The 25,078-nt window shown below is 39.6% G+C and overlaps 2 protein-coding genes across 2 annotated transcripts in view; both read left to right on the plus strand.

The window, feature by feature from the left end:
• sfrp2l (secreted frizzled-related protein 2 like) overlaps window positions 1–1,842 on the plus strand; it is a 3,907-nt gene extending 2,065 nt beyond the window's left edge. Inside the window, exons 2-3 of the mRNA XM_051679521.1 lie at window positions 756–836; window positions 949–1,842. Coding sequence (XP_051535481.1) covers window positions 756–836; window positions 949–1,262 — 395 coding nt within the window. The 3' untranslated portion in view covers window positions 1,263–1,842. The remainder of the gene's footprint in view (window positions 1–755; window positions 837–948) is intronic.
• Window positions 1,843–2,706: 864 nt separating this feature from the next.
• On the plus strand, window positions 2,707–24,682 carry tomt (transmembrane O-methyltransferase). The gene is made up of 3 exons (XM_051679530.1): window positions 2,707–2,977; window positions 5,001–5,197; window positions 24,362–24,682. The coding sequence occupies exons 1-3, from the start codon at window positions 2,716–2,718 to the stop codon at window positions 24,680–24,682; spliced, it is 780 nt and encodes a 259-aa protein (XP_051535490.1). The 5' UTR covers window positions 2,707–2,715.
• Window positions 24,683–25,078: the final 396 nt, after the last annotated feature.

Here is a 25,078-nt window from a genome sequence, read left to right on the forward strand (position 1 = left end):
GAGTAACCGCGCCACCACGAGGAATTGGGCATGCCAAATTGGGGAGAAAAGGGGATAAAATTCCAAATAAATAAATAAAAAAGAAGTGTGGCCCTGCGTCATTTCCATGTATGGTGTGAAATGCAATTGTCCTGGTGTTCTGTCGCCGGACAGCAATTCCGAGTAAACTTCCAGTCGTGCTTGAAGGAATGCAATGTGAAGGTTGTACAAAGTAACATTCATCTTTTACACTTTCAAAGTGAATGTCAGGCACAATAACACCACTACAACATGGGATGCCATCTTGATTGTTTTGGGTTGAATGGATTATATGACTGCGTCACATGACAACAATTACGTCATTGTTTTCAAATATCTCTGTTTTCCCTGTCCCCACAACAATGCGAAGATGCCTTTTTCAAATGTATTCCCTTGGGAGAGTGTTTACGAAGAGCTCCATTTTTGATGGACAAAAATGTCAAAACATAGAAAAAACGATGTGTTTTCAAACAAAAATGTGTTAATGTGGACGTGGCACACAGACAGAAAATCAGACCATGAAGTCCACACACAGTTTCCAATAATTGTTGTGCAACATTTAGTCTGCTGCAATATTGTTTGAAAAGGCTGCCATATTTTGTGTTCACATGGTGTTATCATCACCTGTCAGAATAAGCTACAATGTGGACCAGACTTTATCCTGATAGTTAAACACTGGCTTTATGGGAGTAATCTCTGGTTCTTGGGGTGATGAAGTTCTTCCTGGTTTCCTCCAGGTTCTGTCATGTGTGAGGTGTGCAGTCCAGATTCGGAGGCAGAGAGAGAGATCCAACAGAACTTCTGTAAGAGTCAGTTTGGTGAGTAACTGCTGGCTTGTGCTGTCATTTTGGACCCTGTCCACGTGGCAGAGGAACATTTCTGTCCATTTAACCTAAACATGTCATTTATACTTGCCCTGTTGCTCTCCAGCATTCAGACTGCGGATCGGCTCTTCATCTCTGGACGGGGCAGACGTGTGTGTGTTCCCTCAGGGGAGGAGTCGTGTTCTTCGCTGGGAGGCGGGGCAGCAGGAGCAGCAGTCTGCTATGATGCAGAGTGCCCTCTGGCTGCTGGAGGGCCAAAACTGCTCCTGCCAGGCACTGGATGGGCCGCTCGCAGGGTCCTACATCGCCCTGGGTGACATGCAGAACGGGCGTATGGTCCTCAGGAGACTTGTCAAATGGTCTCGCGATGAGAAAGAGCTGAAGAAGTTTATCAGGACGCTAATGAGACAAGTCTGCTGAGGTCACGACTGCCAGATGGACAAATGGACCAATCAGAGTGAAGCAGACCAACAAATATTGATCAAGTTATTAATTAAACAATAAGCCAAGAAAAAATACAGTGCATAAACATGCTGAGTTTTGAACTGGTAAATGCCAAGAAATAATGAAGACCTCAGTGAAGCGTTTAAAGAATCTATACATGCTGAAAATTAATTATGTTTTTAAACTTTGTTCGTATGGAAATATGTATTTTTCTTAAATTGGAAATAACACAGTGGGCCAAAAAATGATGACCTGTAATTTTATAATCTGAATATTTACAGCTAATTCCACCTCTAAACAATTCAAAACATAAAACTACAAATATCTACAGTTACATGTCAAGAATTCAGATAAACAAAATTAAGATTTAGATACTTTAGTCATTGTTCTAGCTCCATAATGAATGGATGGCCCACTGCGTTTATTTCCAATTTAAGAACATTAAAATTTACACTTTTAAATCTGGACTTTTTATATGCTCAGATACTTTATTTTTAATGTTACAAACATTTTAAAAATTAAATATCCATCTATAGTAAATCTGTAAATGTGATGAACCGGGTAGAAACAATTAACAAGTCGTGTTTTATGCCATTTTTCAAACATTTAATAAAAGTTGCATCTAATTGCTTCTGTTGTGCTCTTTCTATGAAGTTTTATTTCAGTTTGTACCTCTTCCTGCAGTGTTCATGCTACAGACATGAATGACACCTCAGATCAAACCTTAATGCAACCTCAATGCAACGCCCAGGTGCCCACACACAACAGCAGACTATTGTTTTCAGTGTAATTTCTGCCGTGATGTTGTATTTTCAGGTAGGATGGATTTTCATGTAATGAGACAGGTGTGTCGTGTAAGAGGAGGCCATAAGCCCGCCATCAATTATTCAAACGGTGGAAGCTGATTGGCTGCTGCGTGACTGGCATACCTGCACACCTGTCGTACACAGAGGAGCATCAACCGTGTGTGTTTCCACTTGTCTTGCTCTTTTATACGAACACCATTACTCACCGTTGGACTCATAGTATATCTCCTCATTTCTGTGAGTGTTCCAGATCTGGTAATGTATTTATTTCAATATCAGATCATAATATGATACGTGTTGGTTTTTACTGTGTGTTTGTGAATGTTGAGTAGAAACCGGTTCCTCTGTGTTCTCCATGTTAGTTGGCATGAAACTGATCTAGGAACAGCTGAGGCCTTGTGTAAATGACTCGGGTTTCTTCTGCTACAGAAGACTCTGGAATGACAGCATTGTTCTTATTTCCTATGATGGCTTACGTTTAATTCTTATGGTTAGATGTTTGATAAAATCACTATAAGCAATAGTAATAATGATGCTTGACTTAACAAAGATCACTAATAAGGAATGATGTTTTAATGTCATTAACACATGTAACTGTGTCTGTTTGCAGGTCAGAGGTGAAGATGGTTTCTCCTGCGATCGCTTTAGCTTTACTTCCTCTTTTACTCACAATGATTATTCGTTATCGTTATTATTTTGTGCTGCTGTATCGAGCTGTTCTGATCCGGTGGGTGCGGGACTGTTTAACGGGCATCAGTCGAGAGGAACGGGCCTATCAGTACATTCTGACCCACGCCACACCCGGTGACCCCGAGAGCATCCTGAACACCTTTGACCAGTGGTGCAGCAAAGTTGAGTTTATAAGCAACATTGGTCCCAAGAAAGGTACGAACACCCACTAAAATACAGTAATTCACATGGGTAATGTGCCTTTAATCAGGTACCACCTGTGCACCTTCTTTACCTCAAAAATATTAAAGGTGAAGTGTGTGATTTCTGCACCACTAGTGGCAAAAAACATAATTGCAATCAGTTAGTTTGAGTGGGTTGATACGGCAACAGTGTCAGCTGACTCAACCAGTAGTGTAAGTCTAGGGTGGGGCTACCCGTCTGGCAGAAAACGGTGGTGGGGCGGTAAGATTGTTTAGAAAACCTCTTTGGAAACAATCATTATTTTGATTGGTGCCGCAAGTTGCACATAATTTACATTTGAATGATGCTAGTGCTGTCATTATGTTTTTATTTGTATTAGGTGTATTATGTTTTAACCGTCCTATGGTCTTTGGTCATTTTTGACCCGAATCACTTTTTCTGATAAAATACAAATGGTTTCCTTTATCTGAGCAGTACAAGACATGCTGACTTTTCCTCCACTTGCCATCTGAACATACAAAAAAAAAAAAAAAAAAATGTGGGCATGATTCAATAAGTGGTCTTAAAAACAATGTGACACCTTTGGTCTTCGCAGTTAAAATTGACCGACCTTTGAAAATGAATGGGAAAGACCATAACACATAGCAATTTTTTTTTTTTTATCTGTCAGATAAAATCAGTAAATCAGCCACAATAAATAAATACACACACTCAGAAATGAGGGGGTGAAACAATAACACACACTCACACACACATGTTGGTGCAGCTATCATTATGAGGACTCTCCATAGACATAATGATTTTTATATTGTACAAACTATAGATTCTATCCCCTAACCCTAACCCTACCCCTAAACCTAACCCTCACACACACACACACACACACACACACACACACATGTTGGTGCAGCTATCATTATGAGGACTCTCCATAGACATAATGATTTTTATATTGTACAAACTATAGATTCTATCCCCTAACCCTACCCCTAAACACACACACACACACACACACACACATGTTGGTGCAGCTATCATTATGAGGACTCTCCATAGACATAATGATTTTTATACTGTACAAACTATAGATTCTATCCCCTAATCCTAACCCTACCCCTAAACCTAACCCTCACAAAAAACTTTCTGCATTTTTACATTTTCAATAAAACATTATTTAGTATGTTTTTTTTTTTTTAAGTGATGTGAATTATGGGGACACTAGAAATGTCCTCATAAACCACATTTGTAGCATAATACACTTGTAATTACCAGTTTATAACCTAGAGCATAGAGCATAGAGACATTGCATCATTATTTACTGTTCTTACTGTTTTTTATTGTTTACTCTGTTCTTTTTTATGTAGTTATTATTGTTCATTTTTCACTGACTTGTTTGCAAAATACAAAAATGTTTGTTTTATACTCTAATTACTCTAATGAAGCACTTTGTGCTAGTGTTTTATATTTTGTGAAGCACTTTGTGCTAAATTGTTAAAGCTACTATACATAAAGTTATTATTATTATTAACTGAATAATATTTATTGACTCTAAACTTGCTTGAAACTAAAAATGCTAAACTTTGACAAATAATAGTTTTTATAATGTCTAAATATATATCCAAATGCATAACTTGCGATAAAATATAAAATTAGGTTACAAGCAATCAGACTACACAGTAGGTGTCTGCATGGATCACTGCAGCCATCTACTGGCTATTATTGTCACAACATTATTTTCAAGTCATGTTATTTATATTTTGTTTGTTCATGTATCAGTTTATAGAAGTGTAGGTTTTTACTGTACTAAAGTTTCATAAATTTGCTTATTTGCATATGCAAATTAATATTAAAACTGAAAAACTTGTGAAGACCACAGGAGAGTTAAATAAGAGTTATTAGTACTTATTTGTAGTTGTACAGGCAGCACTTCTCAGCAATTCTCAAATGTCTTAACTGTTAAGCTAAAGCACTTTTTTATCCTCACTCACAAAGTTTTTGAAATTGTAAAAAATGTAATTTTTCTGTGTTTGATCAGGTAAGATTCTGGACCGGTTACTACAGGAACACTGTCCGCTCACTGTGCTGGAACTGGGCACTCACTGCGGGTACAGCACAGTACGGATCGCACGCTCACTGCCGATTGGTGCTCGAATTTACTCCGTCGAGATGGACGAGCGAAACGCTGTCGTGGCTGAAAAAATTATTCGTCTGGCAGGCTTTGATGAAGACATGGTGAGATTGCAAGATGCCTAAGGGTGTCTTTGAAAGTAACACTTTGTGTGTTGTTGCAGTGGCAGATTTAGGCATCAGCGACATGGGCAGCCACCCAGGATGATATATTTCATATAATTATACACATTTTCATGGAAAGCAAAAAACACCAGAAAAAATAACAAAAGTTCCTTTTTTGTCCAAAGTAATGGTAGACCTGTCACGTCCATTTCAATGAAACAACTTTATTAGTAAGTTTACTCAAGTTAAAGATTCAGTAAAGTTGAGGCTAAGACACATGTTGTTGTTAATGAATGTTAATAAAAGGAACCTTATTGTAATGCATTAGGTATTGTAAGAAAAATATACACAATAGAAAGATTGAACGATGGACGTCTTGGTCTTGAGTTGAAGATGCTGAAGTCTTTATTGCAGTGTAGCAGTGACAAAGTACATGAAGCACCTTGGTCAGACTGAAAGAATATGCGAGCAACACCTATCTACATCCTAAAAAAATGCTAGCAATGCCTAGCAACATGCTAGTAAAGACTAGCTACATTCTTAAACATACTAGCCCTGTCAAACCAGATGCTAGCAACACCTATCTACATGCTAAAAAATGCTAGCAATGCCTAGCAACATGCTACTAAAGCTTAGCTACATCCTTAAACATACTAGCCCTGTCAAACCACATGTTAGCAACACCTATCTACATGCTAAAAAATGCTAGCAATGCCTAACAACATGCTAGTAAAGCCTAGTTACATTCTTAAACATACTAGCCCTGTCGAACCACATGCTAGCAACACCTATCTACATGCTAAAAATGCTAGCAATGCCTAGCAACATGCTAGTAAAGCCTAGCTACATCCTTAAACATACTAGCCCTGTCGAACCACATGCTAGCAACACCTATCTACATGCTAAAAAATGCTAGCAATGCCTAGCAACATGCTAGTAAAGCCTAGCTACATTCTAAAAACATACTAGCCCTGTCGAACCACATGCTAGCAACACCTATCTACAAGCTAAAAAATGTTAGCAATGCCTAGCAATATGCTAGTAAAGCCTAGCTACATCCTTATACATACTAGCCCTGTCAAACTACATGCAAGCAACACCTATCTACATGCTACAAATGCTAGCAATGCCTAGCAACATGCTAGTAAAGCCTAGCTACATCCTTAAACATACTAGCCATGTCAAACTACATGCTAGCAACACCTATCTACATGCTAAAAATGCTAGCAATGCCTAGCAACATGCTAGTAAAGCCTAGCTACATTCTAAAAACATACTAGCCCTGTCGAACCACATGCTAGCAACACCTATCTACATGCTAAAAAATGTTAGCAATGCCTAGCAACATGCTAGTAAAGCCTAGCTACATTTTTAAACATACTAGCCCTGTCAAACTACATGCAAGCAACACCTATCTACATGCTAAAAATGCTAGCAATGCCTAGCAACATGCTAGTAAAGCCTAGCTACATTCTAAAAACATACTAGCCCTGTCGAACCACATGCTAGCAACACCTATCTACATGCTAAAAAATGCTAGCAATGCCTAGCAACATGCTAGTAAAGCCTAGCTACATCCTTAAACATACTAGCCCTGTCGAACCACATGCTAGCAACACCTATCTACATGCTAAAATATGCTAGCAATGCCTAGCAACATGCTAGTAAAGCCAAGCTACATCCTTAAACATACTAGCCCTGTCAAACTACATGCTAACAACACCTATCTACAAGCTAAAAAATGTTAGCAATGCCTAGCAACATGCTAGTAAAGCCTAGCTACATCCTTAAACATACTAGCCCTGTCAAACTACATGCTAGCAACACCTATCTACATGCTAAAAAATGCTAGCAATGCCTAGCAACATGCTAGTAAAGTCTAGCTACATACTTAAACATACTAGCCCTGTCGAGCCACATGCTAGCAACACCTATCTATATGCTAAAAAAATGCTAGCAATGCCTAGCAACATGCTAGTAAAGCCTAGCCACATTCTTAAACATACTAGCCCTGTCGAACCACATGCTAGCAACACCTATCTACATGCTACAAATGCTAGCAATGCCTAGCAACATGCTAGTAAAGCCTAGCTACATTCTTAAACATACTAGCCCTGTCAAACCACATGCTAGCAACATCTATCTACATGCTAAAAATGCTAGCAATGCCTAGCAACATGCTAGTAAAGCCTAGCTACATTCTTAAACATACTAGCCCTGTCAAACCACATGCTAGCAACAACTTTCTACATGCTAAAAATGCTAGCAATGCCTAGCAACATGCTAGGAAAGCCTAGCTACATTCTTAAACATACTAGCCCTGTCAAACCACATGCTAGCAACATCTATCTACATGCTAAAAATGCTAGCAATGCCTAGCAACATGCTAGTAAAGCCTAGCTACATTCTTAAACATACTAGCCCTGTCAAACCACATGCTAGCAACAGCTTTCTACATGCAAAAATGCTAGCAATGCCTAGCAACATGCTAGTAAAGCCTAGCTACATTCTAAAAACATATTAGCCCTGTCAAACCACATGCTAAATGCTAGCAATGCCTAGCAACATGCTAGTAAAGCCTAGCTACATTCTTAAACATACTAGCACTGTCAAACCACATGCTAAATGCTAGCAATGCCTAGCAACATGCTAGTAAAGCCTAGCTACATTCTTAAACATACTAGCCCTGTCAAACCACATGCTAGCAACACCTATCTACAAGCTAAAAAATGTTAGTAATGCCTAGCAACATGCTAGTAAAGCCTAGCTACATTTTTAAACATACTAGCCCTGTCAAACTACATGCTAGCAACATCTATCTACATGCTAAAAATGCTAGCAATGCCTAGAAACATGCTAGTAAAGCCTAGCTACATTCTTAAACATACTAGCCCTGTCAAACCACATCCTAGCAACACCTATCTACATGCTAAAAATGCTAGCAATGCCTAGCAACATGCTAATAAAGCCTAGCTACATTCTAAAAACATACTAGCCCTGTCGAACCACATGCTAGCAACACTTATCTACATGCTAAAAATGCTAGCAATGCCTAGCAACATGCTAGTAAAGTCTAGCTACATCCTTAAACATACTAGGCCTGTCAAACTACATGCTAACAACACCTATCTACAAGCTAAAAAATGTTAGCAGTGCCTAGCAACATGCTAGTAAAGCCTAGCTACATCCTTAAACATACTAGCCCTGTCAAACTACATGCTAGCAACACCTATCTACATGCTAAAAAATGCTAGCAATGCCTAACAACATGCTAGTAAAGTCTAGCTACATACTTAAACATACTAGCCCTGTCGAACCACATGCTAGCAACACCTATCTACAAGCTAAAAAATGTTAGCAATGCCTAGGAACATGCTAGTAAAGCCTAGCTACATCCTTAAACATACTAGCCCTGTCAGACCACATGCTAGCAACACCTATCTACATGCTAAAAATGCTAGCAATGCCTAGCAACATTCTAGTAAAGCCTAGTTACATTCTTAAACATACTAGCCCTGTTGAACCACATGCTAGCAACACCTATCTACATGCAAAAAAATGCTAGCAATGCCTAGCAACATGCTAGTAAAGCCTAGCTACATCCTTAAACATACTAGCCCTGTCAAACTACATGCTAGCAACACCTATCTACATCCTAAAAAAATGCTAGCAATGCCTAGCAACATGCTAGTTAAGATTAGCTACATTCTTAAACATACTAGCCCTGTCAAATCAGATGCTAGCAACACCTATCTACATGCTAAAAAATGCTAGCAATGCCTAGCAACATGCTACTAAAGCTTAGCTACATCCTTAAACATACTAGCCCTGTCAAACCACATGTTAGCAACACCTATCTACATGCTAAAAAATACTAGCAATGTCTAACAACATGCTAGTAAAGCCTAGTTACATTCTTAAACATACTAGCCCTGTCGAACCACATGCTAGCAACACCTATCTACATGCTAAAAATGCTAGCAATGCCTAGCAACATTCTAGTAAAGCCTAGCTACATCCTTAAACATACTAGCCCTGTCGAACCACATGCTAGCAACACCTATCTACATGCTAAAAAATGCTAGCAATGCCTAGCAACATGCTAGTAAAGTCTAGCTACATACTTAAACATACTAGCCCTGTCGAGCCACATGCTAGCAACACCTATCTATATGCTAAAAAAATGCTAGCAATGCCTAGCAACATGCTAGTAAAGCCTAGCTACATCCTTAAACATACTAGCCCTGTCGAACCACATGCTAGCAACACCTATCTACATGCTACAAATGCTAGCAATGCCTAGCAACATGCTAGTAAAGACTAGCTACATTCTTAAACATACTAGCCCTGTCAAACCACATGCTAGCAACAACTTTCTACATGCTAAAAATGCTAGCAATGCCTAGCAACATGCTAGGAAAGCCTAGCTACATTCTTAAACATACTAGCCCTGTCAAACCACATGCTAGCAACATCTGTCTACATGCTAAAAATGCTAGCAATGCCTAGCAACATGCTAGTAAAGCCTAGCTACATTCTTAAACATACTAGCCCTGTCGAACCACATGCTAGCAACAGCTTTCTACATGCAAAAATGCTAGCAATGCCTAGCAACATGCTAGTAAAGCCTAGCTACATTCTAAAAAAATATTAGCCCTGTCAAACCACATGCTAAATGCTAGCAATGCCTAGCAACATGCTAGTAAAGCCTAGCTACATTCTTAAACATACTAGCCCTGTCAAACCACATGCTAAATGCTAGCAATGCCTAGCAACATGCTAGTAAAGTCTAGCTACATCCTTAAACATACTAGGCCTGTCAAACTACATGCTAACAACACCTATCTACAAGCTAAAAAATGTTAGCAGTGCCTAGCAACATGCTAGTAAAGCCTAGCTACATACTTAAACATACTAGCCCTGTCGAGCCACATGCTAGCAACACCTATCTACATGCTAAAAAATGCTAGTAATGCCTAGCAACATGCTAGTAAAGCCTAGCTACATTCTTAAACATACTAGCCCTGTCGAACCACATGCTAGCAACACCTATCTACATGCTAAAAAATGCTAGCAATGCCTAGCAACATGCTAGTAAAGCCTAGCTACATTCAAAAAACATACTAGCCCTGTCGAACCACATGCTACCAACACCTTTCTACAAGCTAAAAAATGTTAGCAATGCCTAGGAACATGCTAGAAAAGCCTAGCTACATCCTTAAACATACTAGCCCTGTCAGACCACATGCTAGCAACACCTATCTACATGCTAAAAATGCTAGCAATGCCTAGCAACATGCTAGTAAAGCCTAGTTACATTCTTAAACATACTAGCCCTGTTGAACCACATGCTAGCAACACCTATCTACATGCAAAAAAATGCTAGCAATGCCTAGCAACATGCTAGTAAAGCCTAGCTACATCCTTAAACATACTAGCCCTGTCAAACTACATGCTAGCAACACCTATCTACATCCTAAAAAAATGCTAGCAATGCCTAGCAACATGCTAGTAAAGATTAGCTACATTCTTAAACATACTAGCCCTGTCAAACTACATGCTAGCAACACCTATCTACATCCTAAAAAAATGCTAGCAATGCCTAGCAACATGCTAGTAAAGATTAGCTACATTCTTAAACATACTAGCCCTGTCAAATCAGATGCTAGCAACACCTATCTACATGCTAAAAAATGCTAGCAATGCCTAGCAACATGCTACTAAAGCTTAGCTACATCCTTAAACATACTAGCCCTGTCAAACCACATGTTAGCAACACCTATCTACATGCTAAAAAATGCTAGCAATGTCTAACAACATGCTAGTAAAGCCTAGTTACATTCTTAAACATACTAGCCCTGTCGAACCACATGCTAGCAACACCTATCTACATGCTAAAAATGCTAGCAATGCCTAGCAACATGCTAGTAAAGCCTAGCTACATCCTTAAACATACTAGCCCTGTCGAACCACATGCTAGCAACACCTATCTACATGCTAAAAAATGCTAGCAATGCCTAGCAACATGCTAGTAAAGTCTAGCTACATACTTAAACATACTAGCCCTGTCGAGCCACATGCTAGCAACACCTATCTATATGCTAAAAAAATGCTAGCAATGCCTAGCAACATGCTAGTAAAGCCTAGCTACATCCTTAAACATACTAGCCCTGTCGAACCACATGCTAGCAACACCTATCTACATGCTACAAATGCTAGCAATGCCTAGCAACATGCTAGTAAAGCCTAGCTACATTCTTAAACATACTAGCCCTGTCAAACCACATGCTAGCAACAACTTTCTACATGCTAAAAATGCTAGCAATGCCTAGCAACATGCTAGTAAAGCCTAGCTACATCCTTAAACATACTAGCCCTGTCAAACTACATGCTAGCAACACCTATCTACATCCTAAAAAAATGCTAGCAATGCCTAGCAACATGCTAGTAAAGATTAGCTACATTCTTAAACATACTAGCCCTGTCAAACTACATGCTAGCAACACCTATCTACATCCTAAAAAAATGCTAGCAATGCCTAGCAACATGCTAGTAAAGATTAGCTACATTCTTAAACATACTAGCCCTGTCAAATCAGATGCTAGCAACACCTATCTACATGCTAAAAAATGCTAGCAATGCCTAGCAACATGCTACTAAAGCTTAGCTACATCCTTAAACATACTAGCCCTGTCAAACCACATGTTAGCAACACCTATCTACATGCTAAAAAATGCTAGCAATGTCTAACAACATGCTAGTAAAGCCTAGTTACATTCTTAAACATACTAGCCCTGTCGAACCACATGCTAGCAACACCTATCTACATGCTAAAAATGCTAGCAATGCCTAGCAACATGCTAGTAAAGCCTAGCTACATCCTTAAACATACTAGCCCTGTCGAACCACATGCTAGCAACACCTATCTACATGCTAAAAAATGCTAGCAATGCCTAGCAACATGCTAGTAAAGTCTAGCTACATACTTAAACATACTAGCCCTGTCGAGCCACATGCTAGCAACACCTATCTATATGCTAAAAAAATGCTAGCAATGCCTAGCAACATGCTAGTAAAGCCTAGCTACATCCTTAAACATACTAGCCCTGTCGAACCACATGCTAGCAACACCTATCTACATGCTACAAATGCTAGCAATGCCTAGCAACATGCTAGTAAAGCCTAGCTACATTCTTAAACATACTAGCCCTGTCAAACCACATGCTAGCAACAACTTTCTACATGCTAAAAATGCTAGCAATGCCTAGCAACATGCTAGGAAAGCCTAGCTACATTCTTAAACATACTAGCCCTGTCAAACCACATGCTAGCAACATCTATCTACATGCTAAAAATGCTAGCAATGCCTAGCAACATGCTAGTAAAGCCTAGCTACATTCTTAAACATACTAGCCCTGTCAAACCACATGCTAGCAACAGCTTTCTACATGCAAAAATGCTAGCAATGCCTGGCAACATGCTAGTAAAGCCTAGCTACATTCTAAAAACATATTAGCCCTGTCAAACCACATGCTAAATGCTAGCAATGCCTAGCAACATGCTAGTAAAGCCTAGCTACATTCTTAAACATACTAGCCCTGTCAAACCACATGCTAAATGCTAGCAATGCCTAGCAACATGCTAGTAAAGCCTAGCTACATTCTTAAACATACTAGCCCTGTCAAACCACATGCTAGCAACACCTATCTACAAGCTAAAAAATGTTAGTAATGCCTAGCAACATGCTAGTAAAGCCTAGCTACATTTTTAAACATACTAGCCCTGTCAAACTACATGCTAGCAACATCTATCTACATGCTAAAAATGCTAGCAATGCCTAGCAACATGCTAGTAAAGCCTAGCTACATTCTTAAACATACTAGCCCTGTCAAACCACATCCTAGCAACACCTATCTACATGCTAAAAATGCTAGCAATGCCTAGCAACATGCTAGTAAAGCCTAGCTACATTCTTAAACATACTAGCCCTGTTGAACCACATGCTAGCAACACCTATCTACATGCAAAAAAAGGCTAGCAATGCCTAGCAACATGCTAGTAAAGCCTAGCTACATCCTTAAACATACTAGCCCTGTCGAACCACATGCTAGCAACACCTATCTACATGCTAAAAATGCTAGCAATGCCTAGCAACATGCTAGTAAAGCCTAGCTACATCCTTAAACATACTAGCCCTGTCGAGCCACATGCTAGCAACACCTATCTACATGCTAAAAAAATGCTAGCAATGCCTAGCAACATGCTAGTAAAGCCTAGCTACATTCTTAAACATACTAGCCCTATCAAACCACATGCTAGCAACATCTATCTACATGCTAAAAATGCTAGCAATGCCTAGCAATATGCTAGTAAAGCCTAGCTACATTCTTAAACATACTAGCCCTGTCAAACCACATGCTAGCAACAACTTTCTACATGCTAAAAATGCTAGCAATGCCTAGCAACATGCTAATAAAGCCTAGCTACATTCTAAAAACATACTAACCCTGTCGAACCACATGCTAGCAACACCTATCTACATGCTAAAAAATGCTAGCAATGCCTAGCAACATGCTAGTAAAGTCTAGCTACATCCTTAAACATACTAGCCCTGTCGAGCCACATGCTAGCAACACCTATCTACATGCTAAAAAAATGCTAGCAATGCCTAGCAACATGCTAGTAAAGCCTAGCTACATTTTTAAACATACTAGCCCTGTCAAACTACATGCTAGCAACATCTATCTACATGCTAAAAATGCTAGCAATGCCTAGCAACATGCTAGTAAAGCCTAGCTACATTCTTAAACATACTAGCCCTGTCAAACCACATCCTAGCAACACCTATCTACATGCTAAAAATGCTAGCAATGCCTAGCAACATGCTAGTAAAGCCTAGCTACATTCTTAAACATACTAGCCCTGTTGAACCACATGCTAGCAACACCTATCTACATGCAAAAAAGGCTAGCAATGCCTAGCAACATGCTAGTAAAGCCTAGCTACATCCTTAAACATACTAGCCCTGTCGAACCACATGCTAGCAACACCTATCTACATGCTAAAAATGCTAGCAATGCCTAGCAACATGCTAGTAAAGCCTAGCTACATCCTTAAACATACTAGCCCTGTCAAACTACATGCTAGCAACACCTATCTACATGCTAAAAAATGCTAGCAATGCCTAGCAACATGCTAGTAAAGTCTAGCTACATCCTTAAACATACTAGCCCTGTCGAGCCACATGCTAGCAACACCTATCTACATGCTAAAAAAATGCTAGCAATGCCTAGCAACATGCTAGTAAAGCCTAGCTACATTCTTAAACATACTAGCCCTATCAAACCACATGCTAGCAACATCTATCTACATGCTAAAAATGCTAGCAATGCCTAGCAATATGCTAGTAAAGCCTAGCTACATTCTTAAACATACTAGCCCTGTCAAACCACATGCTAGCAACAACTTTCTACATGCTAAAAATGCTAGCAATGCCTAGCAACATGCTAATAAAGCCTAGCTACATTCTAAAAACATACTAACCCTGTCGAACCACATGCTAGCAACACCTATCTACAAGCTAAAAAATGTTAGCAATGCCTAGCAACATGCTAGTAAAGCCTAGCTACAATTTTAAACATACTAGCCCTGTCAAACTACATGCTCGCAACACCTATCTACATGTTAAAAATGCTAGCAATGCCTAGCAACATGCTAGTAAAGCCTAGCTACATTCTTAAATATACTAGCCCTGTCAAACCACATGCTAGCAACATCTATTTACATGCTAAAAATGCTAGCAATGCCTAGCAACATGCTAGTAAAGCCTAGCTACATTCTTAAACATACTAGCCCTGTCAAACCACATGCTAGCAACAACTTTCTACATGCTAAAAATGCTAGCAATGCCTAGCAACATGCTAATAAAGCCTAGCTACATTCTAAAAACATACTAACCCTGTCGAACCACATGCTAGCAACACCTATCTACAAGCTAAAAAATGCTAGCAATGCCTATCAACATGCTAATAAAGCCTAGCTACATTCTAAAAACATACTAGCCCTGTCGAACCACATGCTAGCAACACTTATCTACATGCTAAAAATGATAGCAATGCCTAGCAACATGCTAGTAAAGCCTAGCTACATCCTTAAACATACTAGCCCTGTCGAGCCACATGCTAGCAACACCTATCTACATGCTAAAAAAATGCTAGCAATGACTAGCAACATGCTAGTAAAGCCTAGCTACATTCTTAAACATACTAGCCCTGTCGAACCACATGCTAGCAACACCTATCTACATGCTAAAAAATGCTAGCAATGCCTAGCAACATGCTAGTAAAGCCTAGCTACATTCTAAAAACATACTAGCCCTGTCAAACCACATGCTAGCAACACCTATCTACATCCTAAAAATGCTAGCAATGCCTAGCAACATGCTAGTAAAGCCTAGCTACATTCTTAAACATACTAGCCCTGTCAAACCACATGCTAGCAACACCTATCTACATCCTAAAAATGCTAGCAATGCCTAGCAACATGCTAGTAAAGCCTAGCTACATTCTTAAACATACTAGCCCTGTCAAACCACATGCTAGCAACAACTTTCTACATGTTATAAAATGCTAGCAATGCCTGGCAACATACTAGTAAAGCCTAGCTACATTCTTAAACATACTAGCTCTATTGAACCACATGCTAGCAACACTTATCTACATGCTAAAAATGCTAGCAATGCCTAGCAACATGCTAGTAAAGCCTAGCTACATTCTTAAACATACTAGCCCTGTCGATCCACATGCTATCAACACCTATCTACATGCTAAAAAAATGCTAGCAATGCCTAGCAACATGCTAGTAAAGCCTAGCTACATTCTTAAATATACTAGCCCTGTCGAACCACATGCTAGCAACACCTATCTACATGCTAAAAAATGCTAGCAATGCCTAGCAACATGCTAGTAAAGCCTAGCTACATTCTTAAACATACTAGCCCTGTCAAACCACATGCTAGCAACAACTTTCTACATGCTAAAAATGCTAGCAATGCTTAGCAACATGCTAATAAAGCCTAGCTACATTCTAAAAACACACTAACCCTGTCGAACCACATGCTAGCAACACCTATCTACAAGCTAAAAAATGTTAGCAATGCCTAGCAATATGCTAGTAAAGCCTAGCTACATCCTTAAACATACTAGCCCTGTCGAACCACATGCTAGCAACACCTATCTACATGCTACAAATGCTAGCAATGCCTAGCAACATGCTAGTAAAGCCTAGCTACATTCTTAAACATACTAGCCCTGTCAAACCACATGCTAGCAACACCTATCTACATGCTAAAAATGCTAGCAATGCCTAGCAACATGCTAGTAAAGCCTAGCTACATTCTTAAACATACTAGCCCTGTCAAACCACATGCTAGCAACAACTTTCTACATGCTAAAAATGCTAGCAATGCCTAGCAACATGCTAGGAAAGCCTAGCTACATTCTTAAACATACTAGCCCTGTCAAACCACATGCTAGCAACATCTATCTACATGCTAAAAATGCTAGCAATGCCTAGCAACATGCTAGTAAATCCTAGCTACATTCTTAAACATACTAGCCCTGTCAAACCACATGCTAGCAACAGCTTTCTACATGCAAAAATGCTAGCAATGCCTAGCAACATGCTAGTAAAGCCTAGCTACATTCTAAAAACATACTAGCCCTGTCAAACCACATGCTAAATGCTAGCAATGCCTAGCAACATGCTAGTAAAGCCTAGCTACATTCTTAAACATACTAGCCCTGTCAAACCACATGCTAGCAACAGCTTTCTACATGCAAAAATGCTAGCAATGCCTAGCAACATGCTAGTAAAGCCTAGCTACATTCTTAAACATACTAGCCCTGTCAAACCACATGCTAGCAACAGCTTTCTACATGCAAAAATGCTAGCAATGCCTAGCAACATGCTAGTAAAGCCTAGCTACATTCTAAAAACATACTAGCCCTGTCAAACCACATGCTAAATGCTAGCAATGCCTAGCAACATGCTAGTAAAGCCTAGCTACATTCTTAAACATACTAGCCCTGTCAAACCACATGCTAGCAACAGCTTTCTACATGCAAAAATGCTAGCAATGCCTAGCAACATGCTAGTAAAGCCTAGCTACATTCTAAAAACATACTAGCCCTGTCAAACCACATGCTAAATGCTAGCAATGCCTAGCAACATGCTAGTAAAGCCTAGCTACATTCTTAAACATACTAGCCCTGTCAAACCACATGCTAGCAACACCTATCTACAAGCTAAAAAATGTTAGCAATGCCTAGCAACATGCTAGTAAAGCCTAGCTACATTTTTAAACATACTAGCCCTGTCAAACTACATGCTATCAACATCTATATACATGCTAAAAATGCTAGCAATGCCTAGCAACATGCTAGTAAAGCCTAGCTACATTCTTAAACATACTAGCCCTGTCAAACCACATCCTAGCAACACCTATCTACATGCTAAAAATGCTAGCAATGCCTAGCAACATGCTAATAAAGCCTAGCTACATTCTAAAAACATACTAGCCCTGTCGAACCACATGCTAGCAACACTTATCTACATGCTAAAAATGCTAGCAATGCCTAGCAACATGCTAGTAAAGTCTAGCTACATCCTTGAACATACTAGGCCTGTCAAACTACATGCTAACAACACCTATCTACAAGCTAAAAAATGTTAGCAGTGCCTAGCAACATGCTAGTAAAGCCTAGCTACATCCTTAAACATACTAGCCCTGTCAAACTACATGCTAGCAACACCTATCTACATGCTAAAAAATGCTAGCAATGCCTAGCAACATGCTAGTAAAGTCTAGCTACATTCTTAAACATACTAGCCCTGTCGAACCACATGCTATCAACACCGATCTACATGCTAAAAAATGCTAGCAATGCCTAGCAACATGCTAGTAAAGCCTAGCTACATTCTTAAACATACTAGCCCTGTCGAACCACATGCTATCAACACCGATCTACATGCTAAAAAATGCTAGCAATGCCTAGCAACATGCTAGTAAAGCCTAGCTACATTCTAAAAACATACTAGCCCTGTCGAACCACATGCTACCAACACCTTTCTACAAGCTAAAAAATGTTAGCAATGCCTATCAACATGCTAGTAAAGCCTAGCTACATCCTTAAACATACTAGCCCTGTCAAACCACATGCTAGCAACACCTATCTACATGCTAAAAATGCTAGCAATGCCTAGCAACATGCTAGTAAATCCTAGCTACATTCTTAAACATACTAGCCCTGTTGAACCACATGCTAGCAACACCTATCTACATGCAAAAAAATGCTAGCAATGCCTAGCAACATGCTAGTAAAGCCTAGCTACATCCTTAAACATACTAGCCCTGTCGAACCACATGCTAGCAACACCTATCTACATGCTAAAAAATGCTAGCAATGCCTAGCAACATGCTAGTAAAGCCTAGCTACATCCTTAAACATACTAGCCCTGTCAAACCACATGCTAGCAACATCTATCCACATGCTAAAAATGCTAGCAATGCCTAGCAACATGCTAGTAAAGCCTAGCTACATTCTAAAAACATACTAACCCTGTCGAACCACATGCTAGCAACACCTATCTACAAGCTAAAAAATGTTAGCAATGCCTAGCAACATGCTAGTAAAGCCTAGCTACATCCTTAAACATACTAGCCCTGTCAAACTACATGCTAGCAACACCTATCTACATGCTAAAAAATGCTAGCAATGCCTAGCAACATGCTAGTAAAGTCTAGCTACATCCTTAAACATACTAGCCCTGTCGAGCCACATGCTAGCAACACCTATCTACATGCTAAAAAAATGCTAGCAATGCCTAGCAACATGCTAGTAAAGCCTAGCTACATTCTTAAACATACTAGCCCTATCAAACCACATGCTAGCAACATCTATCTACATGCTAAAAATGCTAGCAATGCCTAGCAATATGCTAGTAAAGCCTAGCTACATTCTTAAACATACTAGCCCTGTCAAACCACATGCTAGCAACAACTTTCTACATGCTAAAAATGCTAGCAATGCCTAGCAACATGCTAATAAAGCCTAGCTACATTCTTAAACATACTAACCCTGTCGAACCACATGCTAGCAACACCTATCTACAAGCTAAAAAATGTTAGCAATGCCTAGCAACATGCTAGTAAAGCCTAGCTACATCCTTAAACATACTAGCCCTGTCAAACTACATGCTAGCAACACCTATCTACATGCTACAAATGCTAGCAATGCCTAGCAACATGCTAGTAAAGCCTAGCTACATTTTTAAACATACTAGCCCTGTCAAACTACATGCTAGCAACACCTATCTACATGCTAAAAATGCTAGCAATGCCTAGCAACATGCTAGTAAAGCCTAGCTACATTCTTAAACATACTAGCCCTGTCAAACCACATGCTAGCAACACCTATCTACATGCTAAAAATGCTAGCAATGCCTAGCAACATGCTAATAAAGCCTAGCTACATTCTAAAAACATACTAGCCCTGTCGAACCACATGCTAACAACACTTATCTACATGCTAAAAATGCTAGCAATGCCTAGCAACATGCTAGTAAAGCCTAGCTACATCCTTAAACATACTAGGCCTGTCAAACTGCATGCTAACAACACCTATCTACAAGCTAAAAAATGTTAGCAATGCCTAGCAACATGCTAGTAAAGCCTAGCTACATCCTTAAACATACTAGCCCTGTCAAACTACATGCTAGCAACACCTATCTACATGCTACAAATGCTAGCAATGCCTAGCAACATGCTAGTAAAGCCTAGCTACATTCTTAAACATACTTGCCCTGTCGAACCACATGCTAGCAACACCTATCTACATGTTATAAAATGCTAGCAATGCCTGGCAACATACTAGTAAAGCCTAGCTACATTCTTAAACATACTAGCTCTATTGAACTACATACTAGCAACACTTATCTACATGCTAAAAATGCTAGCAATGCCTAGCAACATGCTAGTAAAGCCTAGCTACATTCTTAAACATACTTGCCCTGTCGAACCACATGCTAGCAACACCTATCTACATGTTATAAAATGCTAGCAATTCCTGGCAACATACTAGTAAAGCCTAGCTACATTCTTAAACATACTAGCTCTATTGAACTACATACTAGCAACACTTATCTACATGCTAAAAATGCTAGCAATGCCTAGCAACATGCTAATAAAGCCTAGCTACATTCTTAAACATACTAGCCATGTCAAACTACATGCTAGCAACACCTATCTACATGCTACAAATGCTAGCAATGCCTAGCAACATGCTAGTAAAGCCTAGCTACATTCTTAAACATACTAGCCCTGTCAAACCACATGCTAGCAACAACTTTCTACATGCTAAAAATGCTAGCAGTGCCTAGCAACATGCTAATAAAGCCTATCTACATTCTAAAAACATACTAACCCTGTCGAACCACATGCTAGCAACACCTATCTACAAGCTAAAAAATGTTAGCAATGCCTAGCAACATGCTAGTAAAGCCTAGCTACATTTTTAAACATACTAGCCCTGTCAAACTACATGCATGCAACACCTATCTAAATGCTAGAAATGCTAGCAATGCCTAGCAACATGCTAGTAAAGCCTAGCTACATTCTAAAAACATACTAGCCCTGTCGAACCACATGCTAGCAACACCTATCTACATGCTAAAAAATGCTAGCAATGCCTAGCAACATGCTAGTAAAGCCTAGCTACATCCTTAAACATACTAGCCCTGTCGAACCACATGCTAGCAACACCTATCTACATGCTACAAATGCTAGCAATGCCTAGCAACATGCTAGTAAAGCCTAGCTACATTCTTAAACATACTAGCCCTGTCAAACCACATGCTAGCAACATCTATATACATGCTAAAAATGCTAGCAATGCCTAGCAACATGCTAGTAAAGCCTAGCTACATTCTTAAACATACTAGCCCTGTCAAACCACATGCAAACAATAACTTTCTACATGCTAAAAATGCTAGCAATGCCTAGCAACATGCTAGGAAAGCCTAGCTACATTCTTAAACATACTAGCCCTGTCAAACCACATGCTAGCAACATCTATCTACATGCTAAAAATGCTAGCAATGCCTAGCAACATGCTAGTAAAGCCTAGCTACATTCTTAAACATACTAGCCCTGTCAAACCACATGCTAGCAACAGCTTTCTACATGCAAAGATGCTAGCAATGCCTAGCAACATGCTAGTAAATCCTAGCTACATTCGAAAAACATACTAGCCCTGTCAAACCACATGCTAAATGCTAGCAATGCCTAGCAACATGCTAGTAAAGCCTAGCTACATTCTTAAACATACTAGCCCTTTCAAACCACATGCTAGCAACACCTATCTACATGCTAAAAAAATGCTAGCAATGCCTAGCAACATGCTAGTAAAGCCTAGCTACATTCTTAAACATACTAGCCCTATCAAACCACATGCTAGCAACATCTATCTACATGCTAAAAATGCTAGCAATGCCTAGCAATATGCTAGTAAAACCTAGCTACATTCTTAAACATACTAGCCCTGTCAAACCACATGCTAGCAACAACTTTCTACATGCTAAAAATGCTAGCAATGCCTAGCAACATGCTAATAAAGCCTAGCTACATTCTAAAAACATACTAACCCTGTCGAACCACATGCTAGCAACACCTATCTACATGCTAAAAATGCTAGCAATGCCTTGCAACATGCTAATAAAGCCTAGCTACATTCTAAAAACATACTAGCCCTGTCGAACCACATGCTAGCAACACCTATCTACATGCTAAAAATGCTAGCAATGCCTAGCAACATGCTAGTAAAGCCTAGCTACATCCTTAAACATACTAGGCCTGTCAAACTGCATGCTAACAACACCTATCTACAAGCTAAAAATATTAGCAGTGCCTAGCAACATGCTAGTAAAGCCTAGCTACATCCTTAAACATACTAGCCCTGTCAAACTACATGCTAGCAACACCTATCTACATGCTACAAATGCTAGCAATGCCTAGCAACATGCTAGTAAAGCCTAGCTACATTCTTAAACATACTAGCCCTGTCAAACCACATGCTAGCAACATCTATCTACATGCTAAAAATGCTAGCAATGCCTAGCAACATGCTAGTAAAGCCTAGCTACATTCTTAAACATACTAGCCCTGTCAAACCACATGCTAGCAACACCTATCTACATGCTAAAAATGCTAGCAATGCCTATCAACATGCTAGTAAAGCCTAGCTACATCCTTAAACATACTAGCCCTGTCGAGCCACATGCTAGCAACACCTATCTACATGCTAAAAAAATGCTAGCAATGACTAGCAACATGCTAGTAAAGCCTAGCTACATTCTAAAAACATACTAGCCCTGTCGAACCACATGCTAGCAACACCTTTCTACAATCTAAAAAATTTTAGCAATGCCTAGCAACATGCTAGTAAAGCCTAGCTACATCCTTAAACATACTAGCCCTGTCAAACCACATGCTAGCAACACCTTTCTACATCCTAAAAATGCTAGCAATGCCTAGCAACATGCTAGTAAAGCCTAGCTACATTCATAAACATACTAGCCCTGTCAAACTACATGCTAGCAACACCTATCTACATCCTAAAAATGCTAGCAATGCCTAGCATCATGCTAGTAAAGCCTAGCTACATCCTTAAACATACTAGCCCTGTCAAACCACATGCTAGCAACAACTTTCTACATGCTAAAAATGCTAGCAATGCCTAGCAACATGCTAGTAAAGCCTAGCTACATTCTTAAACATACTAGCCCTGTCGAACCACATGCTAGCAACACCTATCTACATGTTATAAAATGCTAGCAATGCCTGGCAACATACTAGTAAAGCCTAGCTACATTCTTAAACATACTAGCTCTATTGAACCACATGCTAGCAACACTTATCTACATGCTAAAAATGCTAGCAATGCGTAGCAACATGCTAATAAAGCTTAGCTACATTCTAAAAACATACTACCCCTGTCGAACCACATGCTAGCAACACTGATCTACATGCTAAAAATGCTAGCAATGCCTAGCAACATGCTAGGAAAGCCTAGCTACATTCTTAAACATACTAGCCCTGTCAAACCACATGCTAGCAACATCTATCTACATGCTAAATGCTAGCAATGCCTAGCAACATGCTAGTAAAGCCTAGCTACATTCTTAAACATACTAGCCCTGTCGAACCACATGCTAGCAACGCCTATCACAGGGTTGCTGCAGTATATGCAGCATTTAATGTGCTTTAACGACTGCAGTGCAATGCAGTGCAATGCAAAAAAAACACAGAAAAGTAATGATTATATGTATTATAACCTCTTTTTAGAACGTGCATTCCTTACCATGCAGCAAGATTTTTGCTTAACTGCGATAGAAAAAAAATTCGAAAATATCAACCAGTTGACATTTTTTCCAGTGCATTGATTTTACCATTATATATCGGCCACCATCTGTGGTAGGAGTGTTTGGGAAACCTGATTGGAAACATTATTTATCCATTTCTGTTTGTTTTTTGTTTTAATTTTGTTTGGAAGTTTTGTGTATTGTAGCTTATTCTGCCTAAAAACCAATGTACAATGACCAACCACAGTTGACTGTTGTTAATTATCGGGGGAAGAATATCGTGATTAAAATCAGTAATCAACAAATACCAACTATTTCATGTACACAACTCTGAAAACAAAACAGACTATACAGAATAAACATTAATATATCTAGTTAGTGTAAATGAAATCTCTGAATACAGTATGTTTGACAGATTTGATGCGATTAACGTCACAAACGTCCAGTGACTCGTTCTTCCTCACAACTGTTCATTGTAGCTTCCTGTGAACAAAACCTGGTTTCCAAAAAGCTCACGAGATTTGAGACTAGTTGCACATTGAATATTTCTGTCTGTGAGGTTTCCTATCAACCAGGAGATCTGAGATCATCAAATTCAAAAAGTGATTCCAGTGAAGTTGACTATATTTAGGCCAAGAAAATAAATGAGTCCAAAAGACTTCGCACTGGAGCTGCGGCTATTTCAACCTTCAGTTCACACCTGAAAAAGAGTCAATCAATGTTTCCTCTTTCTTTCTCTCTGGGCAGGTGGAGCTGATCGTTCGCCCATCGGATGAAGTGATCCCACGCTTGCGTGAGGACTACGGTGTGGAGCGTTTAGATTTTGTGTTCATGGATCACTGGAAGCGCTGTTACCTGCCCGACCTGCAGCTGTTAGAAGGCAGTGGTCTGCTCGGAGAGGGCTCACTCATCGTAGCCGACAACGTCATTTTTCCAGGAGCGCCAAACTTCCTGCGATACGCCCGGCGCTCGGGTCTGTACGAGCTCAGAGTTCACCGAGCAACACTGGAATACATCCGCGGAATCCGTGATGGAATGGCTGAAATGACGTTCCTCGGTATAAAGTGAAAATGTTTGTTTTTCTCACTTCATAGAACATTTGTCAAGAGTCCCAAGCAGGAGAAATTAGCGGGAATCTGCAAACAATTGAACAGTTTCACACTTACAGTTAAAACTACCAACTATTAAAATGATTTATTTCCTGATTTATTTATGGTCCTGGTCGACTTACGCATCAGATGATGGATGAGGCATGAAACGAGATGAGACACAAGTCATTTTTTAAACCGTTTACCATCTTTCAAAGCCCTCTCCAGTTGATCCATGTGTAGGGTTGCCACTTTTTAACATGCAAAATATGGGACACTCTCTCTAGATTTATTGACAGGATTCGGGAGGGTTTGACGTTTTCAGACAGTCCCTTAACACACCCCCTCCAGAGTTTTAGCATGTTTTAGCACAATG

The sequence above is a fragment of the Myxocyprinus asiaticus genome, chromosome 39 (genome assembly GCF_019703515.2).
Source record: "Myxocyprinus asiaticus isolate MX2 ecotype Aquarium Trade chromosome 39, UBuf_Myxa_2, whole genome shotgun sequence".
NCBI lineage: Eukaryota > Metazoa > Chordata > Actinopteri > Cypriniformes > Catostomidae > Myxocyprinus > Myxocyprinus asiaticus.